The sequence below is a fragment of the Cnephaeus nilssonii genome (genome assembly GCF_951640355.1).
Source record: "Cnephaeus nilssonii genome assembly, chromosome: 2".
Lineage (NCBI taxonomy): Eukaryota > Metazoa > Chordata > Mammalia > Chiroptera > Vespertilionidae > Cnephaeus > Cnephaeus nilssonii.
Genome location: NC_137073.1, coordinates 111,983,214 through 112,005,440, shown reverse-complemented (window position 1 = coordinate 112,005,440; position 22,227 = coordinate 111,983,214). Strand labels below are relative to the sequence as shown.

At 51.1% G+C, this 22,227-nt stretch overlaps 1 protein-coding gene across 1 annotated transcript in view; it reads right to left on the bottom strand.

Moving 5' to 3' along the window:
- PARP8 (poly(ADP-ribose) polymerase family member 8) overlaps positions 1-22,227 on the bottom strand; it is a 137,495-nt gene that overhangs the window by 9,758 nt on the left and 105,510 nt on the right. The window contains exons 15-25 of the mRNA XM_079782226.1: positions 18,993-19,085; positions 17,659-17,784; positions 16,359-16,424; positions 13,250-13,317; positions 11,273-11,321; positions 9,886-9,998; positions 9,603-9,675; positions 8,425-8,494; positions 5,265-5,338; positions 3,526-3,595; positions 2,519-2,603 (exon numbers count right to left, since the gene is read on the bottom strand). Of these exons, the coding sequence (XP_079638352.1) occupies positions 2,519-2,603; positions 3,526-3,595; positions 5,265-5,338; positions 8,425-8,494; positions 9,603-9,675; positions 9,886-9,998; positions 11,273-11,321; positions 13,250-13,317; positions 16,359-16,424; positions 17,659-17,784; positions 18,993-19,085 (887 nt within the window). The remainder of the gene's footprint in view (positions 1-2,518; positions 2,604-3,525; positions 3,596-5,264; positions 5,339-8,424; positions 8,495-9,602; positions 9,676-9,885; positions 9,999-11,272; positions 11,322-13,249; positions 13,318-16,358; positions 16,425-17,658; positions 17,785-18,992; positions 19,086-22,227) is intronic.

Sequence of the window (22,227 nt, the reverse complement as noted above, 5' to 3'; positions counted from 1 at the left end):
ATGCACAGACACGGAAGCCACAGCTCAGGTCCCAAGGCTCTGACCCGTGAAATCACTGCACAGATTGGGGAGCAGAGACAGCGGTCAGGGGGTTCAGCAATTATGGGCTCCACTTTGTACATGCTGAGTTTAAGGTGTTCGCAGACTTTCTGAGGGGGGATACTCAGCAAGCAGTTACAATGCGGGCATTTCATCCACTCCTCCACCTGCCAAGCACTGTGTGAGGCACACACACCAGGCCGACCTCCGGCAGTACAGAGGCATGAAGAAGACCACACGTCTAAGAAGAACCCACAGAGAACCGTGCCCAGGGCACTCCACAGTGACCGGAAGTGGCAGCAGCAGGGAGTGAGGGAAGCTTCCGGAAGGGGGCACGGCAGGCACTAGGATCTCAAGGAGGAGTGGGGACCAGCCCTGGCAGGTGGTGCTCTCCCGTGCTCCGACGGGAGGGGCCTGGAGCAAGGATCTTCTATCAGTGACAACAGTCAGATGGTCAAGAGAGAACAAGGAACAAGTGGAATGAGTGCCTTCCAGCAGAGACCTGCCTTGGGCTCACTTCGTCCTCACAGTAATCTCCAGGGGGAGGCTGCACACACACGGAGGCTGCACACACACGGAGGCTGCACACACACACACACACACACAGGCTGCACACACACACACGGAGGCTGCACACACACGGAGGCTGCACACACACACACACAGGCTGCACACACACACACGGAGGCTGCACACACACGGAGGCTGCACACACACACAGGCTGCACACACACACACACAGGCTGCACACACACACACGGAGGCTGCACACACACACAGGCTGTGCACACACACACGGAGGCTGCACACACACACACACACAGGCTGCACACACACACACGGAGGCTGCACACACACACACGGAGGCTGCACACACACACACACACACAGGCTGCACACACACACGGAGGCTGCACACACACACAGGCTGCACACACACACGGAGGCTGCACACACACACACACAGGCTGCACACACACACACGGAGACTGCGCACACACACACACACACACACACACACACACACACGGAGGCTGCAGGCCACACAGCACCGCCTCTCCCTGCAGCCTTCCCCGGAGACTGAGCCCTGTGACTCTGTCCACATGCTCCCTTGCCCTCTAGTTCGTAGGGTCTGACCACGGCACAGACACGGGCAGGAGGGGGAGTCCCTTAGTTCCAGCCCCACAGGGGCACCCTGGCTGCCTTCGTCCCTCCACCAAAGGCCACGGCCCCTGTCAAAGCTGCTGAGGCCTCTGGCGCCAGGGCCTGCTGCCCGCTTCCCGTCCTTGTCCCTGGACCTAGGGATGCATAACCGTCTGGTGACTCCTCTGGACGCACGGTGCCCCCGAACCCAGCACCTGAAGGAATCCGCTTGCAGGTGACAGACATGGTCTCACGTCTCAGGACCTGGCTCCTGCGGGAAGCCGGGCTGACAACGTGTGTTCCGCTGAGTACCTGAGGCGCTGCACTATACCTCCCGACAAAGCTCGAGGGGCCTGTGGCCGCTGTCACCCGCTAAGGACTGTGGCCTGGCACACATCGTCTGATCAGAAGCGGGCGCTTCCATAGTTCTCACTCCGCCTCGCCATCAACGAGGACATCTACAGACAGGCTATGTCTCGGGATGTGTAATCGATGAGTAACAGGCGTCACATGCACATGGGCTCCATAGCTACGTAACATGTGAAACTGCACTGTAAGAGACCCATCTCATGTCGCCTGCAGGAAAGCAGCGGCTCATGCCACCGGGTGCCAGCCTGCCGATGGGCGCGGAAGGCGTGCCACGCACCGGGCTGTGCTCCTGACGCTCTCGGTGCACCATTCTGACCGGCTTCTGAGGAGCAAGCCCGTGCCCCTTCCCAGCTGCCTTCTCAACGGCCACAGACACGTCCACAAGGCATGCTCTACCGTCCCGAGTCCTCTCTGGACCTGGACGGACCGGGGACGAGGAGAACGCGAGGGGGGGTGACAGTCAGCAGCTCAACCTCGCTCACTGTCTATTCGGGGTGAAAAAGAACGCCTCTGTATGTCAGCACAGCCCTTAGGAAAAACAACACCACCATGCCCCACGTGCCAACCTGTATTCCATGGAAGGTAAGCCAGCTTTTCATCATTTCCATTCCACCTTCTAATATTTGTCAATATATAAAAATAAAGAATGCATATGTCCGTATATGTGCCTGTATATATCTACACATGGCATCTGTGTATATGTGTATATATAGCCACATATACATACACACATGTATATACGCATACACATACATAAACACAGATAGATGGTTCAAAAGACGATATTTTTCTTCAATTCTCCCAAGTTAATAGCATTTAATATCAGTTTTCTTGCAGCTTATTAAAGTAAAACGAAAATACGAAGTTGATAGAAATGACGTGTGTTACACACTGGCAGCGGGAGCAGTCACTGCGGCCTCCCTCCCCGACGGAGGACAGTGACACAGGTGTGAGCCGTGACACTTACACGAAGAAGAACCGGGTGCAGACATGCTCGGTGTTCGGGACGACCCATATCTCCCCATGTCTGTGCAGGTCCGGCGAGGTGATCACTGTGGGCAGAAAGTCCCATTAAAGAAGGATTTAATCCAAGGCACCACATCCCGCCCCTCAGAAACCTAAACGCAAAAGTACATGCACAATTAACACCTGAAAGACAACTGACAATGTTACCATATTTTCCGGCGTATAAGACAACTTTTTAACCCAGGAAAATCTTCTATACGCCCAGTCGTCTTATACGCCGGAAAATACGGTAACAGTGTCAGTGACCGAGACATGTAAACAAGAGCTCCGAGATGCCGTTCAACACGACTGGCGTGACACAGGTGGGACGTGGCCGGGGCGCCTTCTGCAGGGCGCAGGTCCGGGCCGCCTCGGCTGTGCAGGCAGCGGCCAGGGTCCCAGAGAACCAGCACGGGGCCCAAACCCACAAAACCGCTCACGGCGGCGACCAAAGCTCCCAGCACAAGGGTGAATTCTCACCCAACGTCAGATTTTCAGTCAAGAACAGGGAAAAGTATATGAGCTTGCACACTGCCTGCAGTCACTCTTCTGTCCCAAGTTCAGAGCAGAAAGACAAGTTCAGTACAGGAACGGGAAGGCCCAGCGGATTAGCTTCTCCGTGCTCGGTCCATCTTTACCACGTTTCATAATATCACGCATTCAAAGGCCAACTAAAGGAGACGGGGGCACCCTCACAGGAGATGGGCAGTACTGGCCCAGGAGGCGGTAACCGCCATTCTGAGGCCTGCCGGGAGTAAAACAGCCCCGTCCGGATTCTGGCCAGCCCTGCTCCTTAGCTTTGACCTTTCCGACCTCTATGGTAGCCGTGTTCCCTCTGTGCCCTTAGACACGGCCCTGAGGAATAATGCTTTTGCTGCTCAGTTACGAGCATTCTGTTAATGCACTCCAATTCCTAAATACAGATACGACAGAGTGAATGCTATGAGGCTTGCAAGGACTACAACTTACCTTCACATAAGGCTATGCACTTTAGGTTACGGCTTTGCAGGAATTGGGATTGCTGTCCTTTTTTCTGTGCCTAAATTCCAAAAGAATTTAAAAATTAGAGTGAAAATGGGGCAGTCACTAAACTTGGTCATAATTAAAAAACAATAGTCACTAAGAAAGCTCCCAATTTTTTTTAAAAGGCCTCTCTAGACTAGCAGCAATGTCCTAGAACGCTTCCGAACAGCAGCTATATTTGCTATATCATTTAATACTGTACATAATCATTGTTAAAGCACTCTCCAAGTAAGTGAACAAAAAAATGCTAAATTACACTTCAATAGCCTCACAGCAGAGAATTCAAACTTATTTCTACTGGAAGCTGGAATCTCTACTCCCTGGGAATAAAATTAAAGGAGCATGAGCCTCTCAAACATTAAACTCAGTTTTTCCCAGTCACCTAACTATGCAGAACCCATGTTTATGGCATCACTCAGACACAGGGGTGTCAGATTTGCCTCGTATGGAAAATCGGGGGGGTTGTTTTTAGATATTACATTAGCTCTACTCTTTTAAAAAAAAAATTAGAGTCACATCATTCATCAGATGGATTTTAATTTGTCCAGAATGCTTGTTTTCTTTGAAACAAGGGTTTTGGCCTGAGTGGCAAGTCTCAGTGGTTGAGTGTCAACCTATGAACTGAAAGGTCATGGGTTCAATTTATAGTCAGGGCATATGCTCAGATTGAGGGCTTGATCCCCAGTGGGGGTGTACAGGAGGCAGCCAGTCAATGATTCTTTCTTGTCATTGATGTTTCTATCTCCCTCTCCCTTCCTCTCGCAAATCAATCTATATATATAAAACCCTAAGTGACTGGCCAGTAGCTATGATGCTCAATGACCACCAGGGGGCAGATGCTCAATGCACAGGCATGGAAACATGGAACAGACTGATGAATCTGAGAGGGAAAGGGGGGCGGGCAGGAAGAGATTAACCAAAGATCTTATATGCTACTAGAGGCCTGGTGCATGGATTCGTGCACCCGTGGGGTCCCTCGGCCTGACCTGCAGGGACTGGGCCAAAACCAGCTTCCTGACATCCCCCGAGCGGTCCCGGATTGCGAGAGGGTGCAGGCCAGGCTGAGGGACCCCATGGGTGCATGAATCCAGGCACCAGGCCTCTAGTAAAATTCTATTTTAAATAAAAGAAACAAGGGCTCTGTGTTTGCTCTCCTCTTTGCCTAGACGTTTCCTCCCACAGCCAAAAGCACATGCACGCCCCCTCCCCCTTCTCCCCCCCCCCCCCACAGACCTGTGGTCAAATAGACCTCAGCGCATCCCCCTGACCACCGCTGGCCATGCATCCTAGCTCCATCTCCCACACCTCACATTCGACAGCCCCTCCCCCGACTTTTCTCTGCAGTATTTACCATCTGCAGGCTGTCCACCTCAATGTATAGCTAGCTTACTTCTCTCCGCTCAGCAGAGCAGAGGCTGTGTCTATTTTTAATCCTCATTGTAGCCTAATGCCTTGGAGAGCCTCCAGCATCGCTGGAGGAGCTCGATACACACTTGCTGAGTATTTATTGAATAAAGGCATTTTGGTTATTACATTTCAGGGTGAGTTTCATTCCCTTGTGAGTAATGACCACTTAAAATAATTCTGCAGACTTAGAGAGCCCAAGCATTTCTGGGAACCCTGCCGGCTAACAGGGGGGGCGGGGTGTCCACTCATCGGGCGCGGCCAGGCAGGGTGCTAGACACCTGTGATGCGTTGCTGCTTTTACTGCTGGATGCCGGCTCATCCTTGGCGGACACCTTCTGCTTCTTGTTCATCCCTGAAAACATCAGCAAGACAATCATTTAGGAGCAACCCTGTACCACACAGCTCAAAACGCACTCCGTCTACACGGCCAAGTTCCACTGTAGCAAAGGTTTGGTTACGTGAGGCCGCTGGCGGGGACAGCGGCCCATGGGAGGAGCCGCCGCTGTGTCCCAGGGTGGGGGGTCAGGGGGTTCAGAGGTCCTGGTGGAGGTAGGAGGCAGACAGGTGCATGTTTTTCTTTGCATTAGAACAGGAACAGGAAATTCTCTTGCATACATTTGTGACAATAAGAAAATTTTTAAAATTTGGTTTTAAAGGCATTTAGACCGGTTCTTTCATTCTTACCATCTGGATAGTAGAAGGAGACGATAAGGGGTTGGAAATGTGAACAATATAAAAAATAGGTATAGCCCTGGCTGGTGTGGCTCAGTGTATAGAACATCGGGCTGGGGGACTGAAAGGTCCCGGGTTTGATCACTGGTCAGGGCACATGCCCGGCTGGCGGGCTCGATCCCCAGGAGGGGGCATGCAGGAGGCAGCCGATCAGTGGTTCTCTCCCATCATTGGTGTTTCTAGCTCTCTCTCCCTCTCCCTTCCTCTCTGAAATCAATAAGAAATATGTTTAAAAAGGAAAAGGCAACCCAAGGAAAAGATATATATATTTATACTACATATGTCCCATTCCATGAAGAATTTACTACTTCTCCTAATAAAGAAGAACTATGTGAGTCCTTTTGTCTATGACACCCAAAGTCTCAGCTTTGACTGCTGACTGTGAAACACTTCGGACATAACGGAAGGGGACTCCCGTCTGTGGCAGCTAGAGCTCATTTGAAACGTCATCCACTGCTCTACGCGAGGATGCGTGGTCGCGGGTGGTGGCTGCTGTTTCAGAAGCTTCGGGAGGAGGGCAAAGCCGTGGGCCAACTCCCACCGGGGCGGCTGCAACCCTCCGCAGGAGACTGTCTGCTCTCTACCCACACCCACACCCGCCCCCCTGCCCCCGCCGACGCCCAGCCCTCAAACCAGCGAGGAAGCCACTGCATCTCACCGTCGTGGTACTCACATTTTTCCTGATCAAAGACACCAAGAATTTGCTGACAGCTCTGGACCCCCTACCCAGACAAAGGAGCATCCTCACAGATTTTACATCCATTTGTACCCCCCGGTCCTTTCTCTGAGCCCCTCCAAGGGGCCTACACACCAGTTTAAGAAGCAGAAAATCCACGTCTTAGATGATTTGCTGTGTTTTTCTTATCTATAATGAGGCTGTTTTTATGTAAAGTGGCCTCACATTAGTTTTGATTGTGTCCTGCTTTAATAAGATGTAGAGTCGGGTTTCTGCTGATTTTAATTATTTCCTCCTCCGTGGAACTAGGTCATTGTATTGCCCATGCTACCTTAGCCTTCCTAATATTACTTATTTTCGTAGCTATTTTGGCACATTGTGCTTTCAAACTGCTGCAACAATATTTCTCAACCCAGGTGCGTCCCTGCCATGTGGCTTTGCCTCCGTGTCCGAATTCCCAACCCGGAGCACAGAGGGCCTGGGATGCTCTGACCAACAGCGCAGGCAGGAGGTGACGCCACCCGGCTGCGGAGGGCCCGCCTGGTGCTCCCAGGACAGGTGCTCTGCCCAAGGTGAACGCAAACCACTGAGCACCGCCTGCTGCCACTGAAAAGGCAGGAGCCAGGGCGAGGTAATGAGACCGGAGGCCTGGCCCACGCTCACCTGGCAACCACACCCTCCACATACCCTTTCCCCAAGGGGATCTTACCATCCAGGCACCCAGGACGCACTCCTGGGGCTGGTTAATGTAATCATATAAATACACACACACACACGAACACACATGCACACACGCACACATGAACGCACACAACACACACACATGCACATACACACGAATACAGAAGCAAAACCAACTATATGTGCAGGCATCCTACATAATAAAATGGTAATATGTAAATTACCATCACTCCGCTACGCCCACGATTGGGCCAGCAGGAGGCGCAGGGGGCGGGACTCAGGGTGGCCGGGGTAGCTGATTGGGCCAGCAGGACGCTGAGCTCGCAGCGCCAGTGGCTCAGCGTCTGTGCCATGGCTGCGCCGGAGGCTTTCGGAAGGCCTGGTGCACCGGCAGACAGCCAGCCAGCTCCCCCGCAATCAAAAGCCAAAGCGGGGGAGCTGGCCGGCTGTCTGCTCCGGCACAAGGCCTTTCGAAAGCCTCCGCCGCGCAGGAGGCTTTCCGAAGGCCTGGTGCACCGGCGGACAGCCAGCCCGCTGGTGCACCAGGTGCATGATTAAATCATGCACTGGGCCTCTAGTATGAACATAAGACGGGAAACACATCGAACACAGGTTGTAGAACAGGAGGAGAAAATTTCATTTGTTACTAATGACTTTATATTTAAACAGAATAAAACGTTGTTTTTGAAAATGACACTGGTCATTTAAAAATATTCCCAAAAAAAATTAAAAGAAAAAGAAGAAATTACTCCAAATGCCACCGTGTGAGGGGAGTCGTTGCTAACAATCTGCTGGCCCTTCCTTCCGTATTTTGAAATGACCACACTCCTCACAGCACGTGCTTTCAATCGGTTCTAAGACAGTCTCCCCCTCCCCCCAATTTCATCAAAATATTACCAACAAGTTGCCAACGAGTAGGAAGATTTTAAGGGCGTTTTTTTCTAACTCTACAATTTTCATACTGTTTAAAACTTCTCTACGGGATATGTAATAATCCAAAGAAGTTGGCATGCTATGGAATTATACTCAGGGATTGTGAAGTGATATGTATGACTACTTTTCAGTATTTAATTGTGGACAGAATACATATAGAAACAACTGATCCTAAATTAAAATTGATTTTGAAATTGACAAAACATATATAGCTTCTTGGACACGTAAGGGGATTCTTATGCATTCATCTTGAAATGTGCGCTTTGTTTTGCTTATGACATGGATGAAAAAAAAAAGCAATACAAATACGTCAAATCAACTTCAGTCACCTGTTAGAAAATCACGCCTGGCGTATACAACAATAAAGAAACACAAACCTGATCCGTGTTGAGGGCAGACGTGACATACAAGCTCACCTGAGTAACCAAATGATATGCTTGACATTGGACTTAGGTAGATCCCGCTGCCGTACATGGCGCCGTGGAGCTGCGGGGAGAGGGGGGGAGAAAGCGAGGGTTTCCAATGTTAATATTTTACAAAAGGGGGCCAGCGATCTCAGGGGGGAGCTGGCTGTGAGGAAGTGACAAAGCGCTTACTGCGAGGTCTAATGTGAAAACAGCAACACTGAGGTCCTTGTCCTTAACGTTCAAGGTCAGTGACACGTGGAAAGGGCCAGTCAGCCAGAGGAAACACCCCTTCCCACGGCAGCGGCAGAGGCCGCTTCCTGCGAGCACGTCGTGGGCTTTTGTGCTGGAGTCTACAATTCTGAGCACGATCCGGGCTGACACAGTGAGGATCTGGATACGAACCCACTTGCTCGTGAACCCGAAGGGCCCACTCAGATGAGCACTGCACACGGGGCTCCCACGTTCAGCCTGCACGCTTTCCAGTCGCCGAGTTTCACTCGCTGCAACGCTACCCTGGCCGGAGAGACGCCTCCGCACGAGGACATTCTCTCTCAGCGTCGGTACGTTCTCGGCCTTTGTACCCTCTTCGGTACGAACTGAATCTGTGAGCGTTACTGCAACTGGGTCATCTCAGCTGATCAGCGCGTGGGGTCCAGCGTGTGGGGTGCAGCGTGTGGGATCCAGTGTGTGGGGTCCAGCACATGAGGTCCAGCATGTGGGACCGGTGCTGGGGCGAGCCCCTCATTTCCTGAGCGCCCACATCCCCAGGCGGAAAGGGCCGTGGCCAGCGGGATGCTGGGCTGCAGGCCTGTGCCATGTGCTGCCACTCCAGTGCTGCCTGAGCTGGGCAGCAGGCCGAGACCACGCCAGCCCCCGTTTCTTCCCTCGTTCACCCCGAAGCAGCACTCAAAACACGTGTGTTCCACGGACAGAGGATGCCCGGAGGCTCTTCCTGGGGCGGGAGAGCTGTTTCTACCCACGTTCAAAGTGGTCTTCTCATGGGCGAGCCAACCTGTCCTGCTTCCGTTCCTCTGTGCGGACTACTTACGCCTCCTACAAATCCCATCGACTTAAAACATATCCAGATATTTTCTCTCTTTCCAAGTGAAACTTAAGCCCAGGGTTGCTCACCCAGCTCCAACCCTGAGGAATAAGGAGGGCGCACTCGGGGAGGCTCAGAGACTCACCTGCAGCCTCGTGTTAGATGCCACGACCAGGCCGTTCCTCAGGATCGAGTGCCAGTTCTCAATGTGGGAGCCGCTGGAATGGGGGGGGGGGCATAACCAGAAATCAATGATCTTTTAAAAACAATAAAAAACACAGTCACGGCGCCTCCTGAAAGCAGTGAGTTCCCAGGCTGAGTGTTATGTAGCTGGCTGCTCAGCCTTCAGAGTTAGCGTAGCCGGCTCCGCAGAGGCGCCCTCCCACCCAGGGCGGCAGGACCCCCCTTTACCCCCCACCAGCACTCACTGAAACGCGAAGGTGCTGCCGAAGAGCTTCTTGGCGGCTCTGAAGTTGGATTCTTTGGCTGGTGGGCTGCTGAGAAGCAGGAACTGGTGCGGAGTGTGCATGAACTTCAATTGCTGCCGGTGAAAGGGAGGACAAACGGGAACAGGCTCAATGCAACGTGTGATCGGGCTGCTGACAATTTCAAAGTTTACCGGTTTCAGAACTAGCTCGCTTCAAACCATCATGAATTTAGATTAATCACATTAACAAAGCCATTCGTTAAGAAACACAAAAACCCAACCCTGTATAAATATACGTCACGGAACTGCCGGTATGAAGGACAAGTCTTTAGGCCAGTGGTCTGCAAACTCATTAGTCAACAGAGCCAAATATCAACAGTACAACGATTGAAATTCCTTTGGAGAGCCAAATTTTTTAAACTTAAACTTCTTCTAACGCCACTTCTTCAAAATAGACTCGCCCAGGCCGTGGTATTTTGTGGAAGAGCCACACTCAAGGGGCCAAAGAGCCGCATGTGGCTCGCGAGCCGCAGTTTGCCGACCACGGCTTTAGGCGAATAGAAAATGGACCGGAGACCAACATGTCACCTATATTTAGATCTGCCTTCCTAAATACATTCCTTCTTAAGAATTTTAGTATTGAATTCCCTAAGTGTCGCTATTCAACTGGGGAAACAGTCTTGAGAGTTTGCTAGGCAAAAAAGAAAAGTTAGTTCAAGAGGTTTAAATAGCAAAAATGACCATCATCATGCTGTGTTTGCATATGTTTATAAAATTGGAAATTGCCTACATTCCAATATTGTTTCCTGCTTTGTTCAAAGAAAAGGTAAAGCAGAACCTTCGGGATAAGTTGCCTGACCACACTGTCTAGTGGCCGCCTTGCACCGAGGAATCCTCTCACACAGGAGTGCAAGAGAGGGAGAGCGAGAGTCCGGGAACCGCTGCTCTCGGGGGACGATGGGAGCCGAAAGCGGAGTCTATTAGCTTGTTCGCTCTTTTGTAAGCGGACTGGGCAGATCAGAGAGGTCCCCGGAGGCAGGATCTGCTCCGAGACAGAGAAGCAGAGCTGCGCCAGCGGGAGGCCGACAATGAGAACAGACACATGGCCTCTTTCTGGCCAGGCCCTCGATGGCAGTCTCCCTACCGCCTTTGGAATAACCATCTCACGCTGACTCTGCTCTGTTTAAAAATCCAGGGAGTCAGCCTGCCCCGGAACGTGGCATCTGGGAAAAGCTGGAAGGTGGTGCAGTATGGCAGCTTCACCCCGAAGCCCTGGCCTTGACCTGAGTCTAGTTTAATTCCCTGGCGAGGCTGCCACCCACCCACAGGGCCGTCCGCCCCGCCGTGCGCTCCTCCCGGGCCTGGGCACGTGTGAAAAAGCAACTTACCCTGTTGACTGGCAGTTTCACAATATGGGACCTATTACTTGAGATAACCCTGAAATTAATTAAAATAATCCGTCAGTCAAAAACATTGGCCAAATATATTTAAAGTCTTTATTCCTGAGTTGGCAAGGGATTGAAATGTACTTTTACTGTGACATAAAGTAAACTGAGTAATAATTTTATTTAATTGCACCATTTTGCTTTGCTTCCTGAAACAATTTGAAGAGCTTATATAACAAAATGGTATTTTAATCTGGGAAATAATACTTTGGTCATTATTTCTTCTATAAAGCTTAAGAAATAATTTTTAATAATCACAATCTCAAAAATTGACAAAATGAACACCCCTGAATATACTTTCAAATAACAATAATCTGAATATTACAAAGATCAGAAGTTGATCCATCCATCTGCTTCCTTTGCACCTCCCAACATTACCTAATTAAAAATGAGTTTTAATGAAGACCTTTTTTTTTTAAGTACCTGAGAATCCCTTTAGGCTGACATATACAATGGTTTACATACAAACTGTTATTCAGCATTAGACCCTGAAACTGAGAAAGTTAAATTCAGGTATCTGAAAGAATTGTTTCATGTACACAAAATAATAAGCAGGGGAAAAGGCAAAACATTTTGGTAATATTTTTTAACCTTGAAAGAAGATTGACAAGCTGTAGGAAAGGATCGCAAATAATCAGGCTGACTTCAGGGGGAAAAGAGATGAGGCAGCTGAGATCTGTATGTGAATATGACTAAAGCGAGAATTTTAAAAATGAAAACTATGCGTTATTTTACTGAACTCAGGATTTTAAAATATATTTTTATTGATTTCAGAGAGGAAGGCAGAGAGAGAGAGAGAGAGAGAGAGAGAGAGAGAGAGAGAGAGAGAGAGAAATCAATGAGGAGAGAGAATCATGGATCGGCTGCCTCCTGCACGCTCCCTACTGCGGATGGAGCCTGCAACCCGGGCATGTGCCCTGACTGGGAATCGAACCCGGGACCTCCCGGTTCATGGGTGGATGCTCAACCACTGAGCCACACCGGCCAGGCTGAACTCAGGATTTTAATAACAGATCATAAAACATTCAAAGAAGGGAGATTTCTAAACCTAATCTTTGTCCCCGTCTTATCAGACTAAGCTCAATGTGTCCTGTAAAATTCTGGCTAAGGGAAAGTGAAGCAATCAGAACCCCGGGGTATCCAGGGTCCTTTGCCTTCTCCCATTTTTCCATATTCTGTGAAAACTTTCTGGCTGGAGCACGGAGTAAACACTATTCGCACCCACCTCTCGGAGTCTGCGTTTGCATTACTGCATGGTAACTGTGGGGAAAGCCGCAGTCTGAGTTTCCCGAGATCTCGAACAGACACGTAGTACATGCACCCTTCCCCGGATGGTGAGTCGATACTATGGTCTTCATTGTAAAAATGAGAAACCAGCGGGCAAATGATCTGAATGGCATTGTGCAAGGTGGGTCGTCCACCCGCCTCCCCTCGTAGCCTGGCCTCCTTCCAGGGGCCCTGACCAGGCTCCTCCCCTGCTGCCCGCAAAGGAGGCGCTCGTCACAGGTGCGCGGTCCTTGTAGGGGAGCACATTGTACCCGCACACACTCAGACGTGTGGTCCCCAGTGAGGGAGTTTCACCACGTAGTCCCCAGTTAGCTAGAAAGTTAAATAAACCGAAAACCGTTCCAGCACGTCATCCAGTTCACTGCATTTTTTTACACTGCACACACTCTGCTGTCAACGTGGCTGTGCGTGCACTCGGCCAGACAGCCCGCTCCTCCCTCAGTGATGTGCGAGGTCTAACGACAGCGTGTCGGGGAGACTCATGGGGGCAGCCACAGCCTCGGAGGCCTGCGGAACGGAGCCCTGAAGGTTCTGTAACACAGGCTTCCCCGCCCTCCCCCCCCCCCCCCCCCCCCGCAGCCCCGAGCAGGTAGAAAAAGGGCGGTTTTCAGGAAGAGAATGAAAATGTGATACCATTGCAGCAGCGGGTGCGCCAGGGGGTCCTGCTTGTCCATCTGCTTCTTGATCTCCAGATACGGGGCCTGAAAAAGCCATTGCACGTCTTGAGCGTCCTTCATCACTCCCTTTCCTTTCCTTTGCGCAAAAGGAAACTCAGGTTGAACAGGCAGGTATGCTTCCATCCAGCGACGCTTGGAAGGTTGCGGGTGACATGGCAACGGCAACCATCACCCAAGGCACTCCCCTCCCCCCGCACTTACCCGCACATCCTGCTGAGACCTGAGCCTGGCTTCCCTGCACCCGGCCAGGTCCCTAAGGGTGACCCCAGGCCCTGCTGAGCCTTCGCTCAAGGCCACCCAAGGCTGCCACTCCACGAACGCCGTGTTGTACCACCCCACCCGGCCTAACTTTTCAGTAATTCTCCGCTTACCCTTCCTAAGTCCCCTAGCCCCGTAGTCCTATCTCTGTTTCCCCATAACCCTGGTCCCGGCCTGTCCTCTGTTAAAGTGTCAGCCCTCTGTCCCCTGGAGGTGAGCTGGCTCCTACCGCAGGCCTCCAGTGACATCTGTCCTGCTCCTTGAAGTCCCTCCCGGGCCGGTTCTCTGGGACAGTGACAGTTTTTTGCTAAAAACATGGAAGCAGAACTTGCCAATAGCCACGACTCTAGCTCAGATGTGAAGTAGCGACTTAGGTGTAGATCTTTGCATGAAAAAAAAAAAAAAAAAAAGCAAGATGTACCTAAGAAGAGCCCTTCTCTTAGGAGCATTTAACGGCATTTACCTGTCCCAGAACGAAGGGCGATCTGTCTGTGACACTGTAGGTCTACACAGAGGACAGTCCATGCTAGGAAATAGGCCAGTGTAACAGGATGTTTATGTGGAAAGGTTTGAAGACTGTGACCACGAAACCTGACAGTACCCCGATGAGGTGCCCGCCGAGAGAGGGTGCAGTTATGTTCACCGTCTTGACGGTGCAGGAGTGGAGGCATCAGACGATGAAGCGACTGCCCAAGGTCACGGGCCACATCACTGATGAGCAAGTTCTGCAAAGCGGGCCTCGGACTGGACCTCCTGGGCTGACTCAGCTGTCTCCACTGCTTCCACTGACACAGAATAAAGGACGCCGCTCCTGCCAGAGCTGACCCACAGCTGACCCACAGCTGACCTACAGCTGACCTACAGCTGACCTACAGCTGACCTAACAGCTAACCCACAGCTGACCCAGAGCTGACCCAGAGCTGACCCACAGCTGACCCACAGCTGACCCAGAGCTGACGCACAGCTGACCCAGAGCTGACCCAGAGCTGACCTACAGCTGACCCAGAGCTGACCTACAGCTGACCCACAGCTGACCTACAGCTGACCCACAGCTGACCCACAGCTGACCCACAGCTGACCCACAGCTGACCCACAGCTGACCCACAGCTAACCCACAGCTGACCCACAGCTGACCTACAGCTGACCCACAGCTGACCCACAGCTGACCCACAGCTGACCCACAGCTGACGCACAGCTGACCCACAGCTGACCCACAGCTGACCTACAGCTGACCTACAGCTGACCCACAGCTGACCCAGAGGTGACCCACAGCTGACCCACAGCTGACCCACAGCTGACCCACAGCTGACCCAGAGGTGACCTACAGCTGACCCACAGCTGACCCACAGCTGACCTACAGCTGACCCACAGCTGACCTACAGCTGACCCACAGCTGACCCAGAGCCAGGGGCGCGGGTATTTTTATATCTAAGAATGACCTGGGTCCGGGGTGGAGTATAAATATCCCGCACAGAGTCCCTGGTGACCAGAACTGCTACTTAGCTTTGGGTGGCATACTGCAATAGGTCCTCTTTCCCCGGGGTGGAAATGCATTCTATTTAACTTTCCTTGTACAGATATACTTGTCAGAAGAGAACCCACGTAATACAGAAAGGCGGGGGCAGGGAGAAGCAGCTGCCGGGTGCCGAACAAGCAGGTGGCGCGCCGTGGGAGTTCAAGGCTCTAGTTTGCCGACGCCCGGCATGGGCTGTTGGTGAATGGACGGAGGCACGTTTGGCTGCATGAATAAATAACTCTCCAGAGAACCCATAATCCAAGTTGCATTTTGAAGCACGTGTTCAGAGAGTACAGGCGATGGCGGGGGGGGGGGGGGGGGGGGCGGGGGGACGGAGTGGAGCAAAGCCCGTCTCCTCCCAGCCCTGGACTCCCTCCTGGAGAGAGGAAGTGGCCCAGGGAGCAATGCTCATCAGCCCACGGGCGTCTCTGGGTGTGCCAGCCTTGAACCTGAACCCATCACGTGTGTGGCTGTCCATCTGAGGTGATTCATCTCTGTTTAAAATGCTGGGTTTGAAACCTCTCTCCCAATCCTGGTCCGGGGACCGGGCGCACAGTCACGGGCATGCACTTTTCCCAGCGCCGGACACGTCAGCCTCTCACCCCGAGCCCCGGGCCTTGCTCACCAACCTTCCCACCAAAGCCTCTCTCCTGAAGGCCCAAATCAGCGCTCAGACCCACGGGGGTCTGCTGTCTCCCAGAGCTGTTTGGAGATTCCGTATCATGTCTAAAATACTTACGTGCAATTTAAATTTGGTAAAATATTTGTTGTTAACATCGACATGATGTTTTGAAATTATTCCCACCAATTAAAATTAACCGTCTAGGGCAGTGGTCGGCAAACTGCGGCTAGCGAGCCACACGCGGCTCTTTGGCCCCTTGAGTGTGGCTCTTCCACAAAATACCACGGCCTGGGTGAGTCTATTTTGAAGAAGTGGCGTTAGAAGAAGTTTAAGTTTAAAAAATTTGGCTCTCAAAAGAAATTTCAATCGTTGTACTGTTGATATTTGGCTCTGCTGACTGATGAGTTTGCCGACCACTGGTCTAGGGAGAGGGTGCCAGACTTAGCCCCTGAGATCCCGCCACGCCTCCACGCACTCCAACAGAGGCAGCACGCAACGCACGGGTGTGATTTAACTACAACACCACTTTAATGCTTTTATGATTTTAGTTATATTCCCATGTAACGGAAAAGTCTGTGTTGCACTGCGTGGCCGGCACGCTCAGACTTTTCAAATAAGATTTCACACCCGCAGAGCGGCACTGCCCACGCCCACAGGCGGCATACTTACCTGTGTCATTTCTCTGATAGACGTTATGCTGTCCAGTGCTTTCATCACTCGATCATAATTCTTCTTCTGTGGGAATGGAAGAAAAAAACAGTATTTTTGCAAGTCTGCACGTTACTGGAGAAACATACGATTTCTGAACATGAATTCTCCATAATGACCGTGTTGTGCGCCTAAAGGGAAGACTAAGAAGGTGGTCCAAGGACGCAGGATTTATAACCGAGTTGAGAGGGAAGGAAAGAAGAAAGCAACGCCAGGCCCCATGAAGCACATGAAACCGTGCCCAGCCCACAGGGGAGAAGCTGTAAATACGAAAAAGATACCGGGTTCCTGATTCTGCCTTTCAACTCTAAAAATTAAGGTCCGATGAATACATTAAGCATAGAATCCTTCTAGAATACAAAAACCCACTTGGAGTTTCACAATTTCATTTTGCTTTCATTTCCATTTGATTGGAAGATTGTTACCCAAAGGAGATGACTGACAGGTGTGTAAACACCACCATCCACTCCACTGATCATTCATCTGTGAGCATAATGCAAGTGTGTAATGCACGCTGCTTATGAGGACAGAAAATTTCCCCCCGGAATTTTTATATGGTCCTTGTTTCTAGAAAAATGCTTTCAATATGAATAGTAAGAGAAATTAAGGCAATTTTAGCTGTCATGCAATTTGAAATTTTTATTTCAGGAGGGTTCTGCCTCATATCCGTTAATATGTATAAAAGAGTTTTCTCAAGAAATGCCAGCAGTCGACAATATGAAATGAATTATCACTAACCTTCAGGTAACCGAGGTCATGGGGAGGGCAAGGGACTACACCGAGAACATAACAGGAAAGGGGACACTTGTCCTTTTTATACACGATTCTCATAAGGAGTTATATAAGTTAGAATCTCAAAAACGATGTAATGACATTAAAACAATCCTACTGACCATTATCACTGTTAACCAATGTTTGAGCAATATTTATTACAGCTATTCACCGGCCTTCCACGCGCATTTGGGATGTGTAAAGATCGAAATGTGGGAGAATTCAATGGGTTTCGTTCCATGAAGACGAAGCTCTGGAAGTGAAGTGAAGGGTGAAAGGACAGGGAAGCAGCAGGACATGGGAAAGACGGCAGCAAATCCCGTCAGCAGGAAAAGGATCGGAGTTCCGAGGCGGATAGAGTCCGTGCGCTCACGGGCCTGCTCGGGGAGGTGGCCATTTAGACAGAAAAGGAAAGCATAGGAGCCTACATTCTCAGCTGCTGAGGGAAGCGTGTGAGCAGTTGGGGGAGGGGGGGGAAGGGGCTACTCACCCTGGGGTTGAAGGCCAGCATCTGAGGGTCGTTGGGATCGACCACAGAAGGGTATGGCTCGAAAATGACAACTTTCCTGGGAGACTCCAGCGCAGACCTGCACATGGACACCAGCAGGTCCACCACCTTCAAACACACACAGAAGACGGTCACCACCCGCCCAGCCTGACCAAGCGCCGGGCCTGTTGCACCCCCTCACGGTAGCCGGTCAGGGAAAATTCAGGATTGCTATCGGCCCCTCAAATCCGCCTGTGAGACTAGACCAGTGGTTGGCAAACTGCGGCTCGCGAGCCACATGCGGCTCTTTGGCCCCTTGAGTTTTTAGCCAAGGCCAGCGTAGGAGGACCCTAATTAAGTTAATAACAATGTACCTACCTATATAGTTTAAGTTTAAAAAATGTGGCTCTCAAAAGAAATTTCCATCGTTGTACTGTTGATATTTGGCTCTGTGGACTAATGAGTTTGCCGACCACTGGCCTAGACCAAATTCAACCACAGCTGACCATTAATTTAAAGGAATACCTGTTGCTCCCAATTACTCACATCCTAATGCCCCCTTCAACAAGTATTAAGTATACTTATATAACTTTAAGTTGTGGATAATCTGCCACTCTATTCCTTGCCACTAGTGTATGTTGTTAAAATATTATAGGACTGCATAGTATGTTTTTGTATAGGGATGGCCTAGCCTCCCTTAATTAATTTTTCTTTTTCTATGACTTTCCCTTCTAGATTTATTAGTAATTTAGTTATGCTCCATAAATGAATAAAAATAAGAAGCCGATTGAAATTCTGATGGAATTGTGGGAAGTAATACATTTAGGCATCTTCATAGTTCATTTTTCCTCCCAGAAATAGGGACGGCTTCTCTACCTCCGAATGGTCTTTCTATCTGTTTTTCCATTTTTCTTCCTCTGCCATAAACCCTGGGACTGTGAAACCAAATGCTCTCTCTTTCTGACATGCTCTGCCCGTTCCCTTCTCGTCGAGTTTGAAAAATCAATAGCGTCCATTTCATGGCGCTACAAGCCCACAGGTAAGTTCCATGTAACGCCCGTGCCGGCTCCCATGTCAACGTCACCCCGTGGGGAAGGACCACACCGCGTCCCACACACCAGGAACAGGGCTGGCGCCTCCCTCGGCAGCTGCGAAAAGACAATCACGCTCGGGACAGACGGCAGCGTCTGTTGATGCCTAACGTGTGTCAGCGGTCGGTTTGCCTTCACAGTCAGCCATCAGAAATGTGGCCCAGAATAGCAGGGTGCAGATGACTAGTGAATGAGAACCAAGTTTTCAAGTCCAAGTCGGGAGTGACCGGTGTCCCCGGCCGGTACCTGAGCCCCCGTGGCGATCTCATCGGCCGCCTCGTTCATCACGCCCAGCGTCTGGAAGGCAAACACGCACAGCTCGCGCTCGCACACGGTGGGCTGCAAGGGAAGGAGGAGCAGTCACAACCTTCCGGCCCACCTCCGACTCCTAGAGGGATGGTGTCTCATTTAACACTGGGGAAGGGAAAGTCTTAGAATGCTGGAGAGAAAGGAGTCGCATCGCTTTACTTCATAAAAACATCTGTAGGGGAGTCACAATTGGTAAGTAACCATGGACTGATCTAGTCACAGACGGGATTAGGAAATCCGTGTCAGCAAGGCGTGGGCACCTGCACTGGGAAGGCTTGAGCAATAAACAAAAATATCCTTCAATTGAAAAGCCCATCTCTCCTGCTTCATACGCACTCGCACATCCTATCTACCATATTTTCTGGCGTATAAGAAGACTGGATGTATAGAAGATTTTCCTGGGTTAAAAAGTCGTCTTATACGCCAGAAAATACGGTAATAAAAGAGTAATATGCAAATTGACTGTCACTCCAACACACAAGATGGCTGGCAGGGGAGGGCAGTTAGGGGTGACCGGGCCTGCAGGGGAGTGCAGTTGGGAGCAACCAGGCTGGCAGGGGAGTGCAGTTGGGGCAACCAGGCTGGCAAGGGTTTCTGGCTGATGTTCCCAGGGGTGACTGGGCCAGCAGGGGAGGGAAGTTAGGGTGACCAGGCTGGCATGGGAGGGAAGTTAGGGGTGACGAGGTTAGCAGGGGAGGTCATTTGGGGGTGACCAGGCCTGCATGGGAGGACAGTTAGGGGCAGTTGAGAGCTACCAGGCTGGCAAGGGAGGGCAGTTAGGGGTGACAGAGCCAGCAGGGGAGGGCAGTTGGGAGCAATCAAGCCTGCAGGGGAGGACAGTTAAGGGCAACCAGGTTGGCAGGGGAGGGCAGTTAGGGGCAATCGGGCCGGCAGGGGAATAGCTAGGTGTCGATCAGGTTGGCAGGGGAGTGGTTAGGGGGTGATCAGGCTGGCAGGCAGAAGCAGTTAGGGGCAATCAGGCAGGCAGGCGAGCAGTTGCGATCAGGCCTAAACGGGCAGTCGAACATCCCTCGAGGGGTCCTAGGTTGGAGAGGGTGTAGGCTGGGCTGAAGGACCCCCCCCCCCCCGCACAAATTTCGTGCACCGGGCCTCTAGTAAGTTATAAAAAGAAGTAGACCCCTAAGATGGGGATGTACTAACAAGCACGGTGCACCCCACATCTGTGTAAAAGGAGTAAGAAGGAGAAGGCCACCTTCTCCTAAGTCAATGTCTTTGGAAGCAGCATGACTCTGCTCACTTGCTCCCCAGCTCTTGAATGTTTGGTTTTGTCGCAAAGATTTTCCACTTCCATAACCTCCCGAAGTCACAGCCCCGAGACATGCATTGTGCCATTGCTCTGAGGAGCTCTCATCCCTCAGATCGGACACAGCGTCGCTGTGTGATTTATCTTTCCTCCCGAGTCACAGCGCATTAGGCAGCCGATGAGGCCGAACGCGAGGCCATCCCCGTCGCCACTCGCTCGGCAGAAACGCATCTGTTAGTGCCGCTGCCCCTCTGCCGCGCATCTCAGGGGCCACTGGCCTCCGCTCATGGCGGGAAGGCCGCCCCATTCAGAACATCCTTTCTGCTCGGATTGGGCTCCTGTGATGGCTTTGTGGACAGGGAGCGTGACCAGTCACTAAGGTTCTGGCTGAATTTCCCCTAAAGTCTTAGGGCCTAAGAGATTTTTTTTTTAAATGATATATTTCCTTTGTCAGTCTTCAATGTGCAGTTTGATTCCATTTCAGAAACATTGATTTTAGAGAGAAAAAGTATGGGAGGGGGAGAGGAAGAGGGAGAGGGAGAGGGAGAGAGGGAGAAGGAGGGAGAGAGAGAGAGAGAGAGAGAGAGAGAGAGAGAGAGAGAGAGAGAGTTTGTTGTTCCACTTACTTATACATCCATTGGCTGATTCTTGTATGTGCCCTGACCTGGGATCAAACCCACAAACCCTGGCGTATCAGGATGGTGCTCTAACCAACGGAGCTACCCGGCCAGGGCTTAATATTACCTACCTTAGTGTTATGTTATTACAGTGCCTTCAAGCAATAAGGTCCCATAATCTAAACTGTCAACCTAGGGCCCGGGCCTCTCACCACTCTACATCACATTTGCAACTTCATTCTTGACTCACCGCTAAAATCTTTCTTGCTAGAAAAGCAACTAGAAGCACAGAACCCACAGCCTTCAATTCTCTGCATTTCTGGCTTTAGCAGCCATGCTGTGGGTTCTTCTCCCGTTCTGGAGGACAGACACATTCGGGGCGGGAGGGATTTACTGGACCTTGAGAGAGACAGGAATGCCACAGGGACCAAGACGCCTCCACAGTAAGACAGGATCAGGCGTGGGACCTCTCACCACCCGGTCATCCCGCTGTCTCAGACAACTAGCTTCTGAGTAGAGTTGAATTTCTACTCAATTTGGATGTAAAAAGCAATCACATTTGTGAACTACAAGACTCTTGGCATAATTTTTACTTAGTTTAGCCGGTATCTCAGACCTTGAAGTCTTAACTTTCGGACGTGGGGCAACAGGGAAGGTACAGAATGTGCTTTTTCATCCATTTTTCAAGTATTAAAGTCAGACCTCACACAAGAAGACCTGGCTGTCTCCTCTCGGGCGGTGAAATGGGACACACCCAGGTCTATCCCCAGGCGCCGTGTCTTAAAATTTTTCGTGGGAACGCCTTAACATAGGGCCACATTGTCACTGGCTATTAATTTCCCCCTGAAGGTAAGAACTTCGGGGACGAACTTTGTCTAAGGCCCACAATAAGGTTGGCTACACAAGAATATAGCGTCTTGGGTTTCTCAGCCGACTCGGCCTTAGCAGGACGGGACCTTCTTCTCAAGTGGAGAGCATGGACTCCCAGGGCGGATGGTCCCCTTAGAGCAGGTGATGGGGCGCGGGCACGTGGCCAGAGCCATGAGCGAGGTCAGTGCTCCCCGCAGGTGCTGCTGAGGGAACGGGAAGGACTCCAGTTGGTTCCACAACGTCAAGAACCAATGATCTGGTTTGGGTTTGGTTTTCTGATCAAGATCCAAACTTCGATGCCAATCTGGACAGTCGGGCATCTCTGAACAATCTTCCTGTTGTTAATGTGGGTTTAGAGCAGAAGTGCTACGTGGCTGAGTGCAAACCCAGGAGTGGTTTTTGTGAACTTCGTAAACGAGAG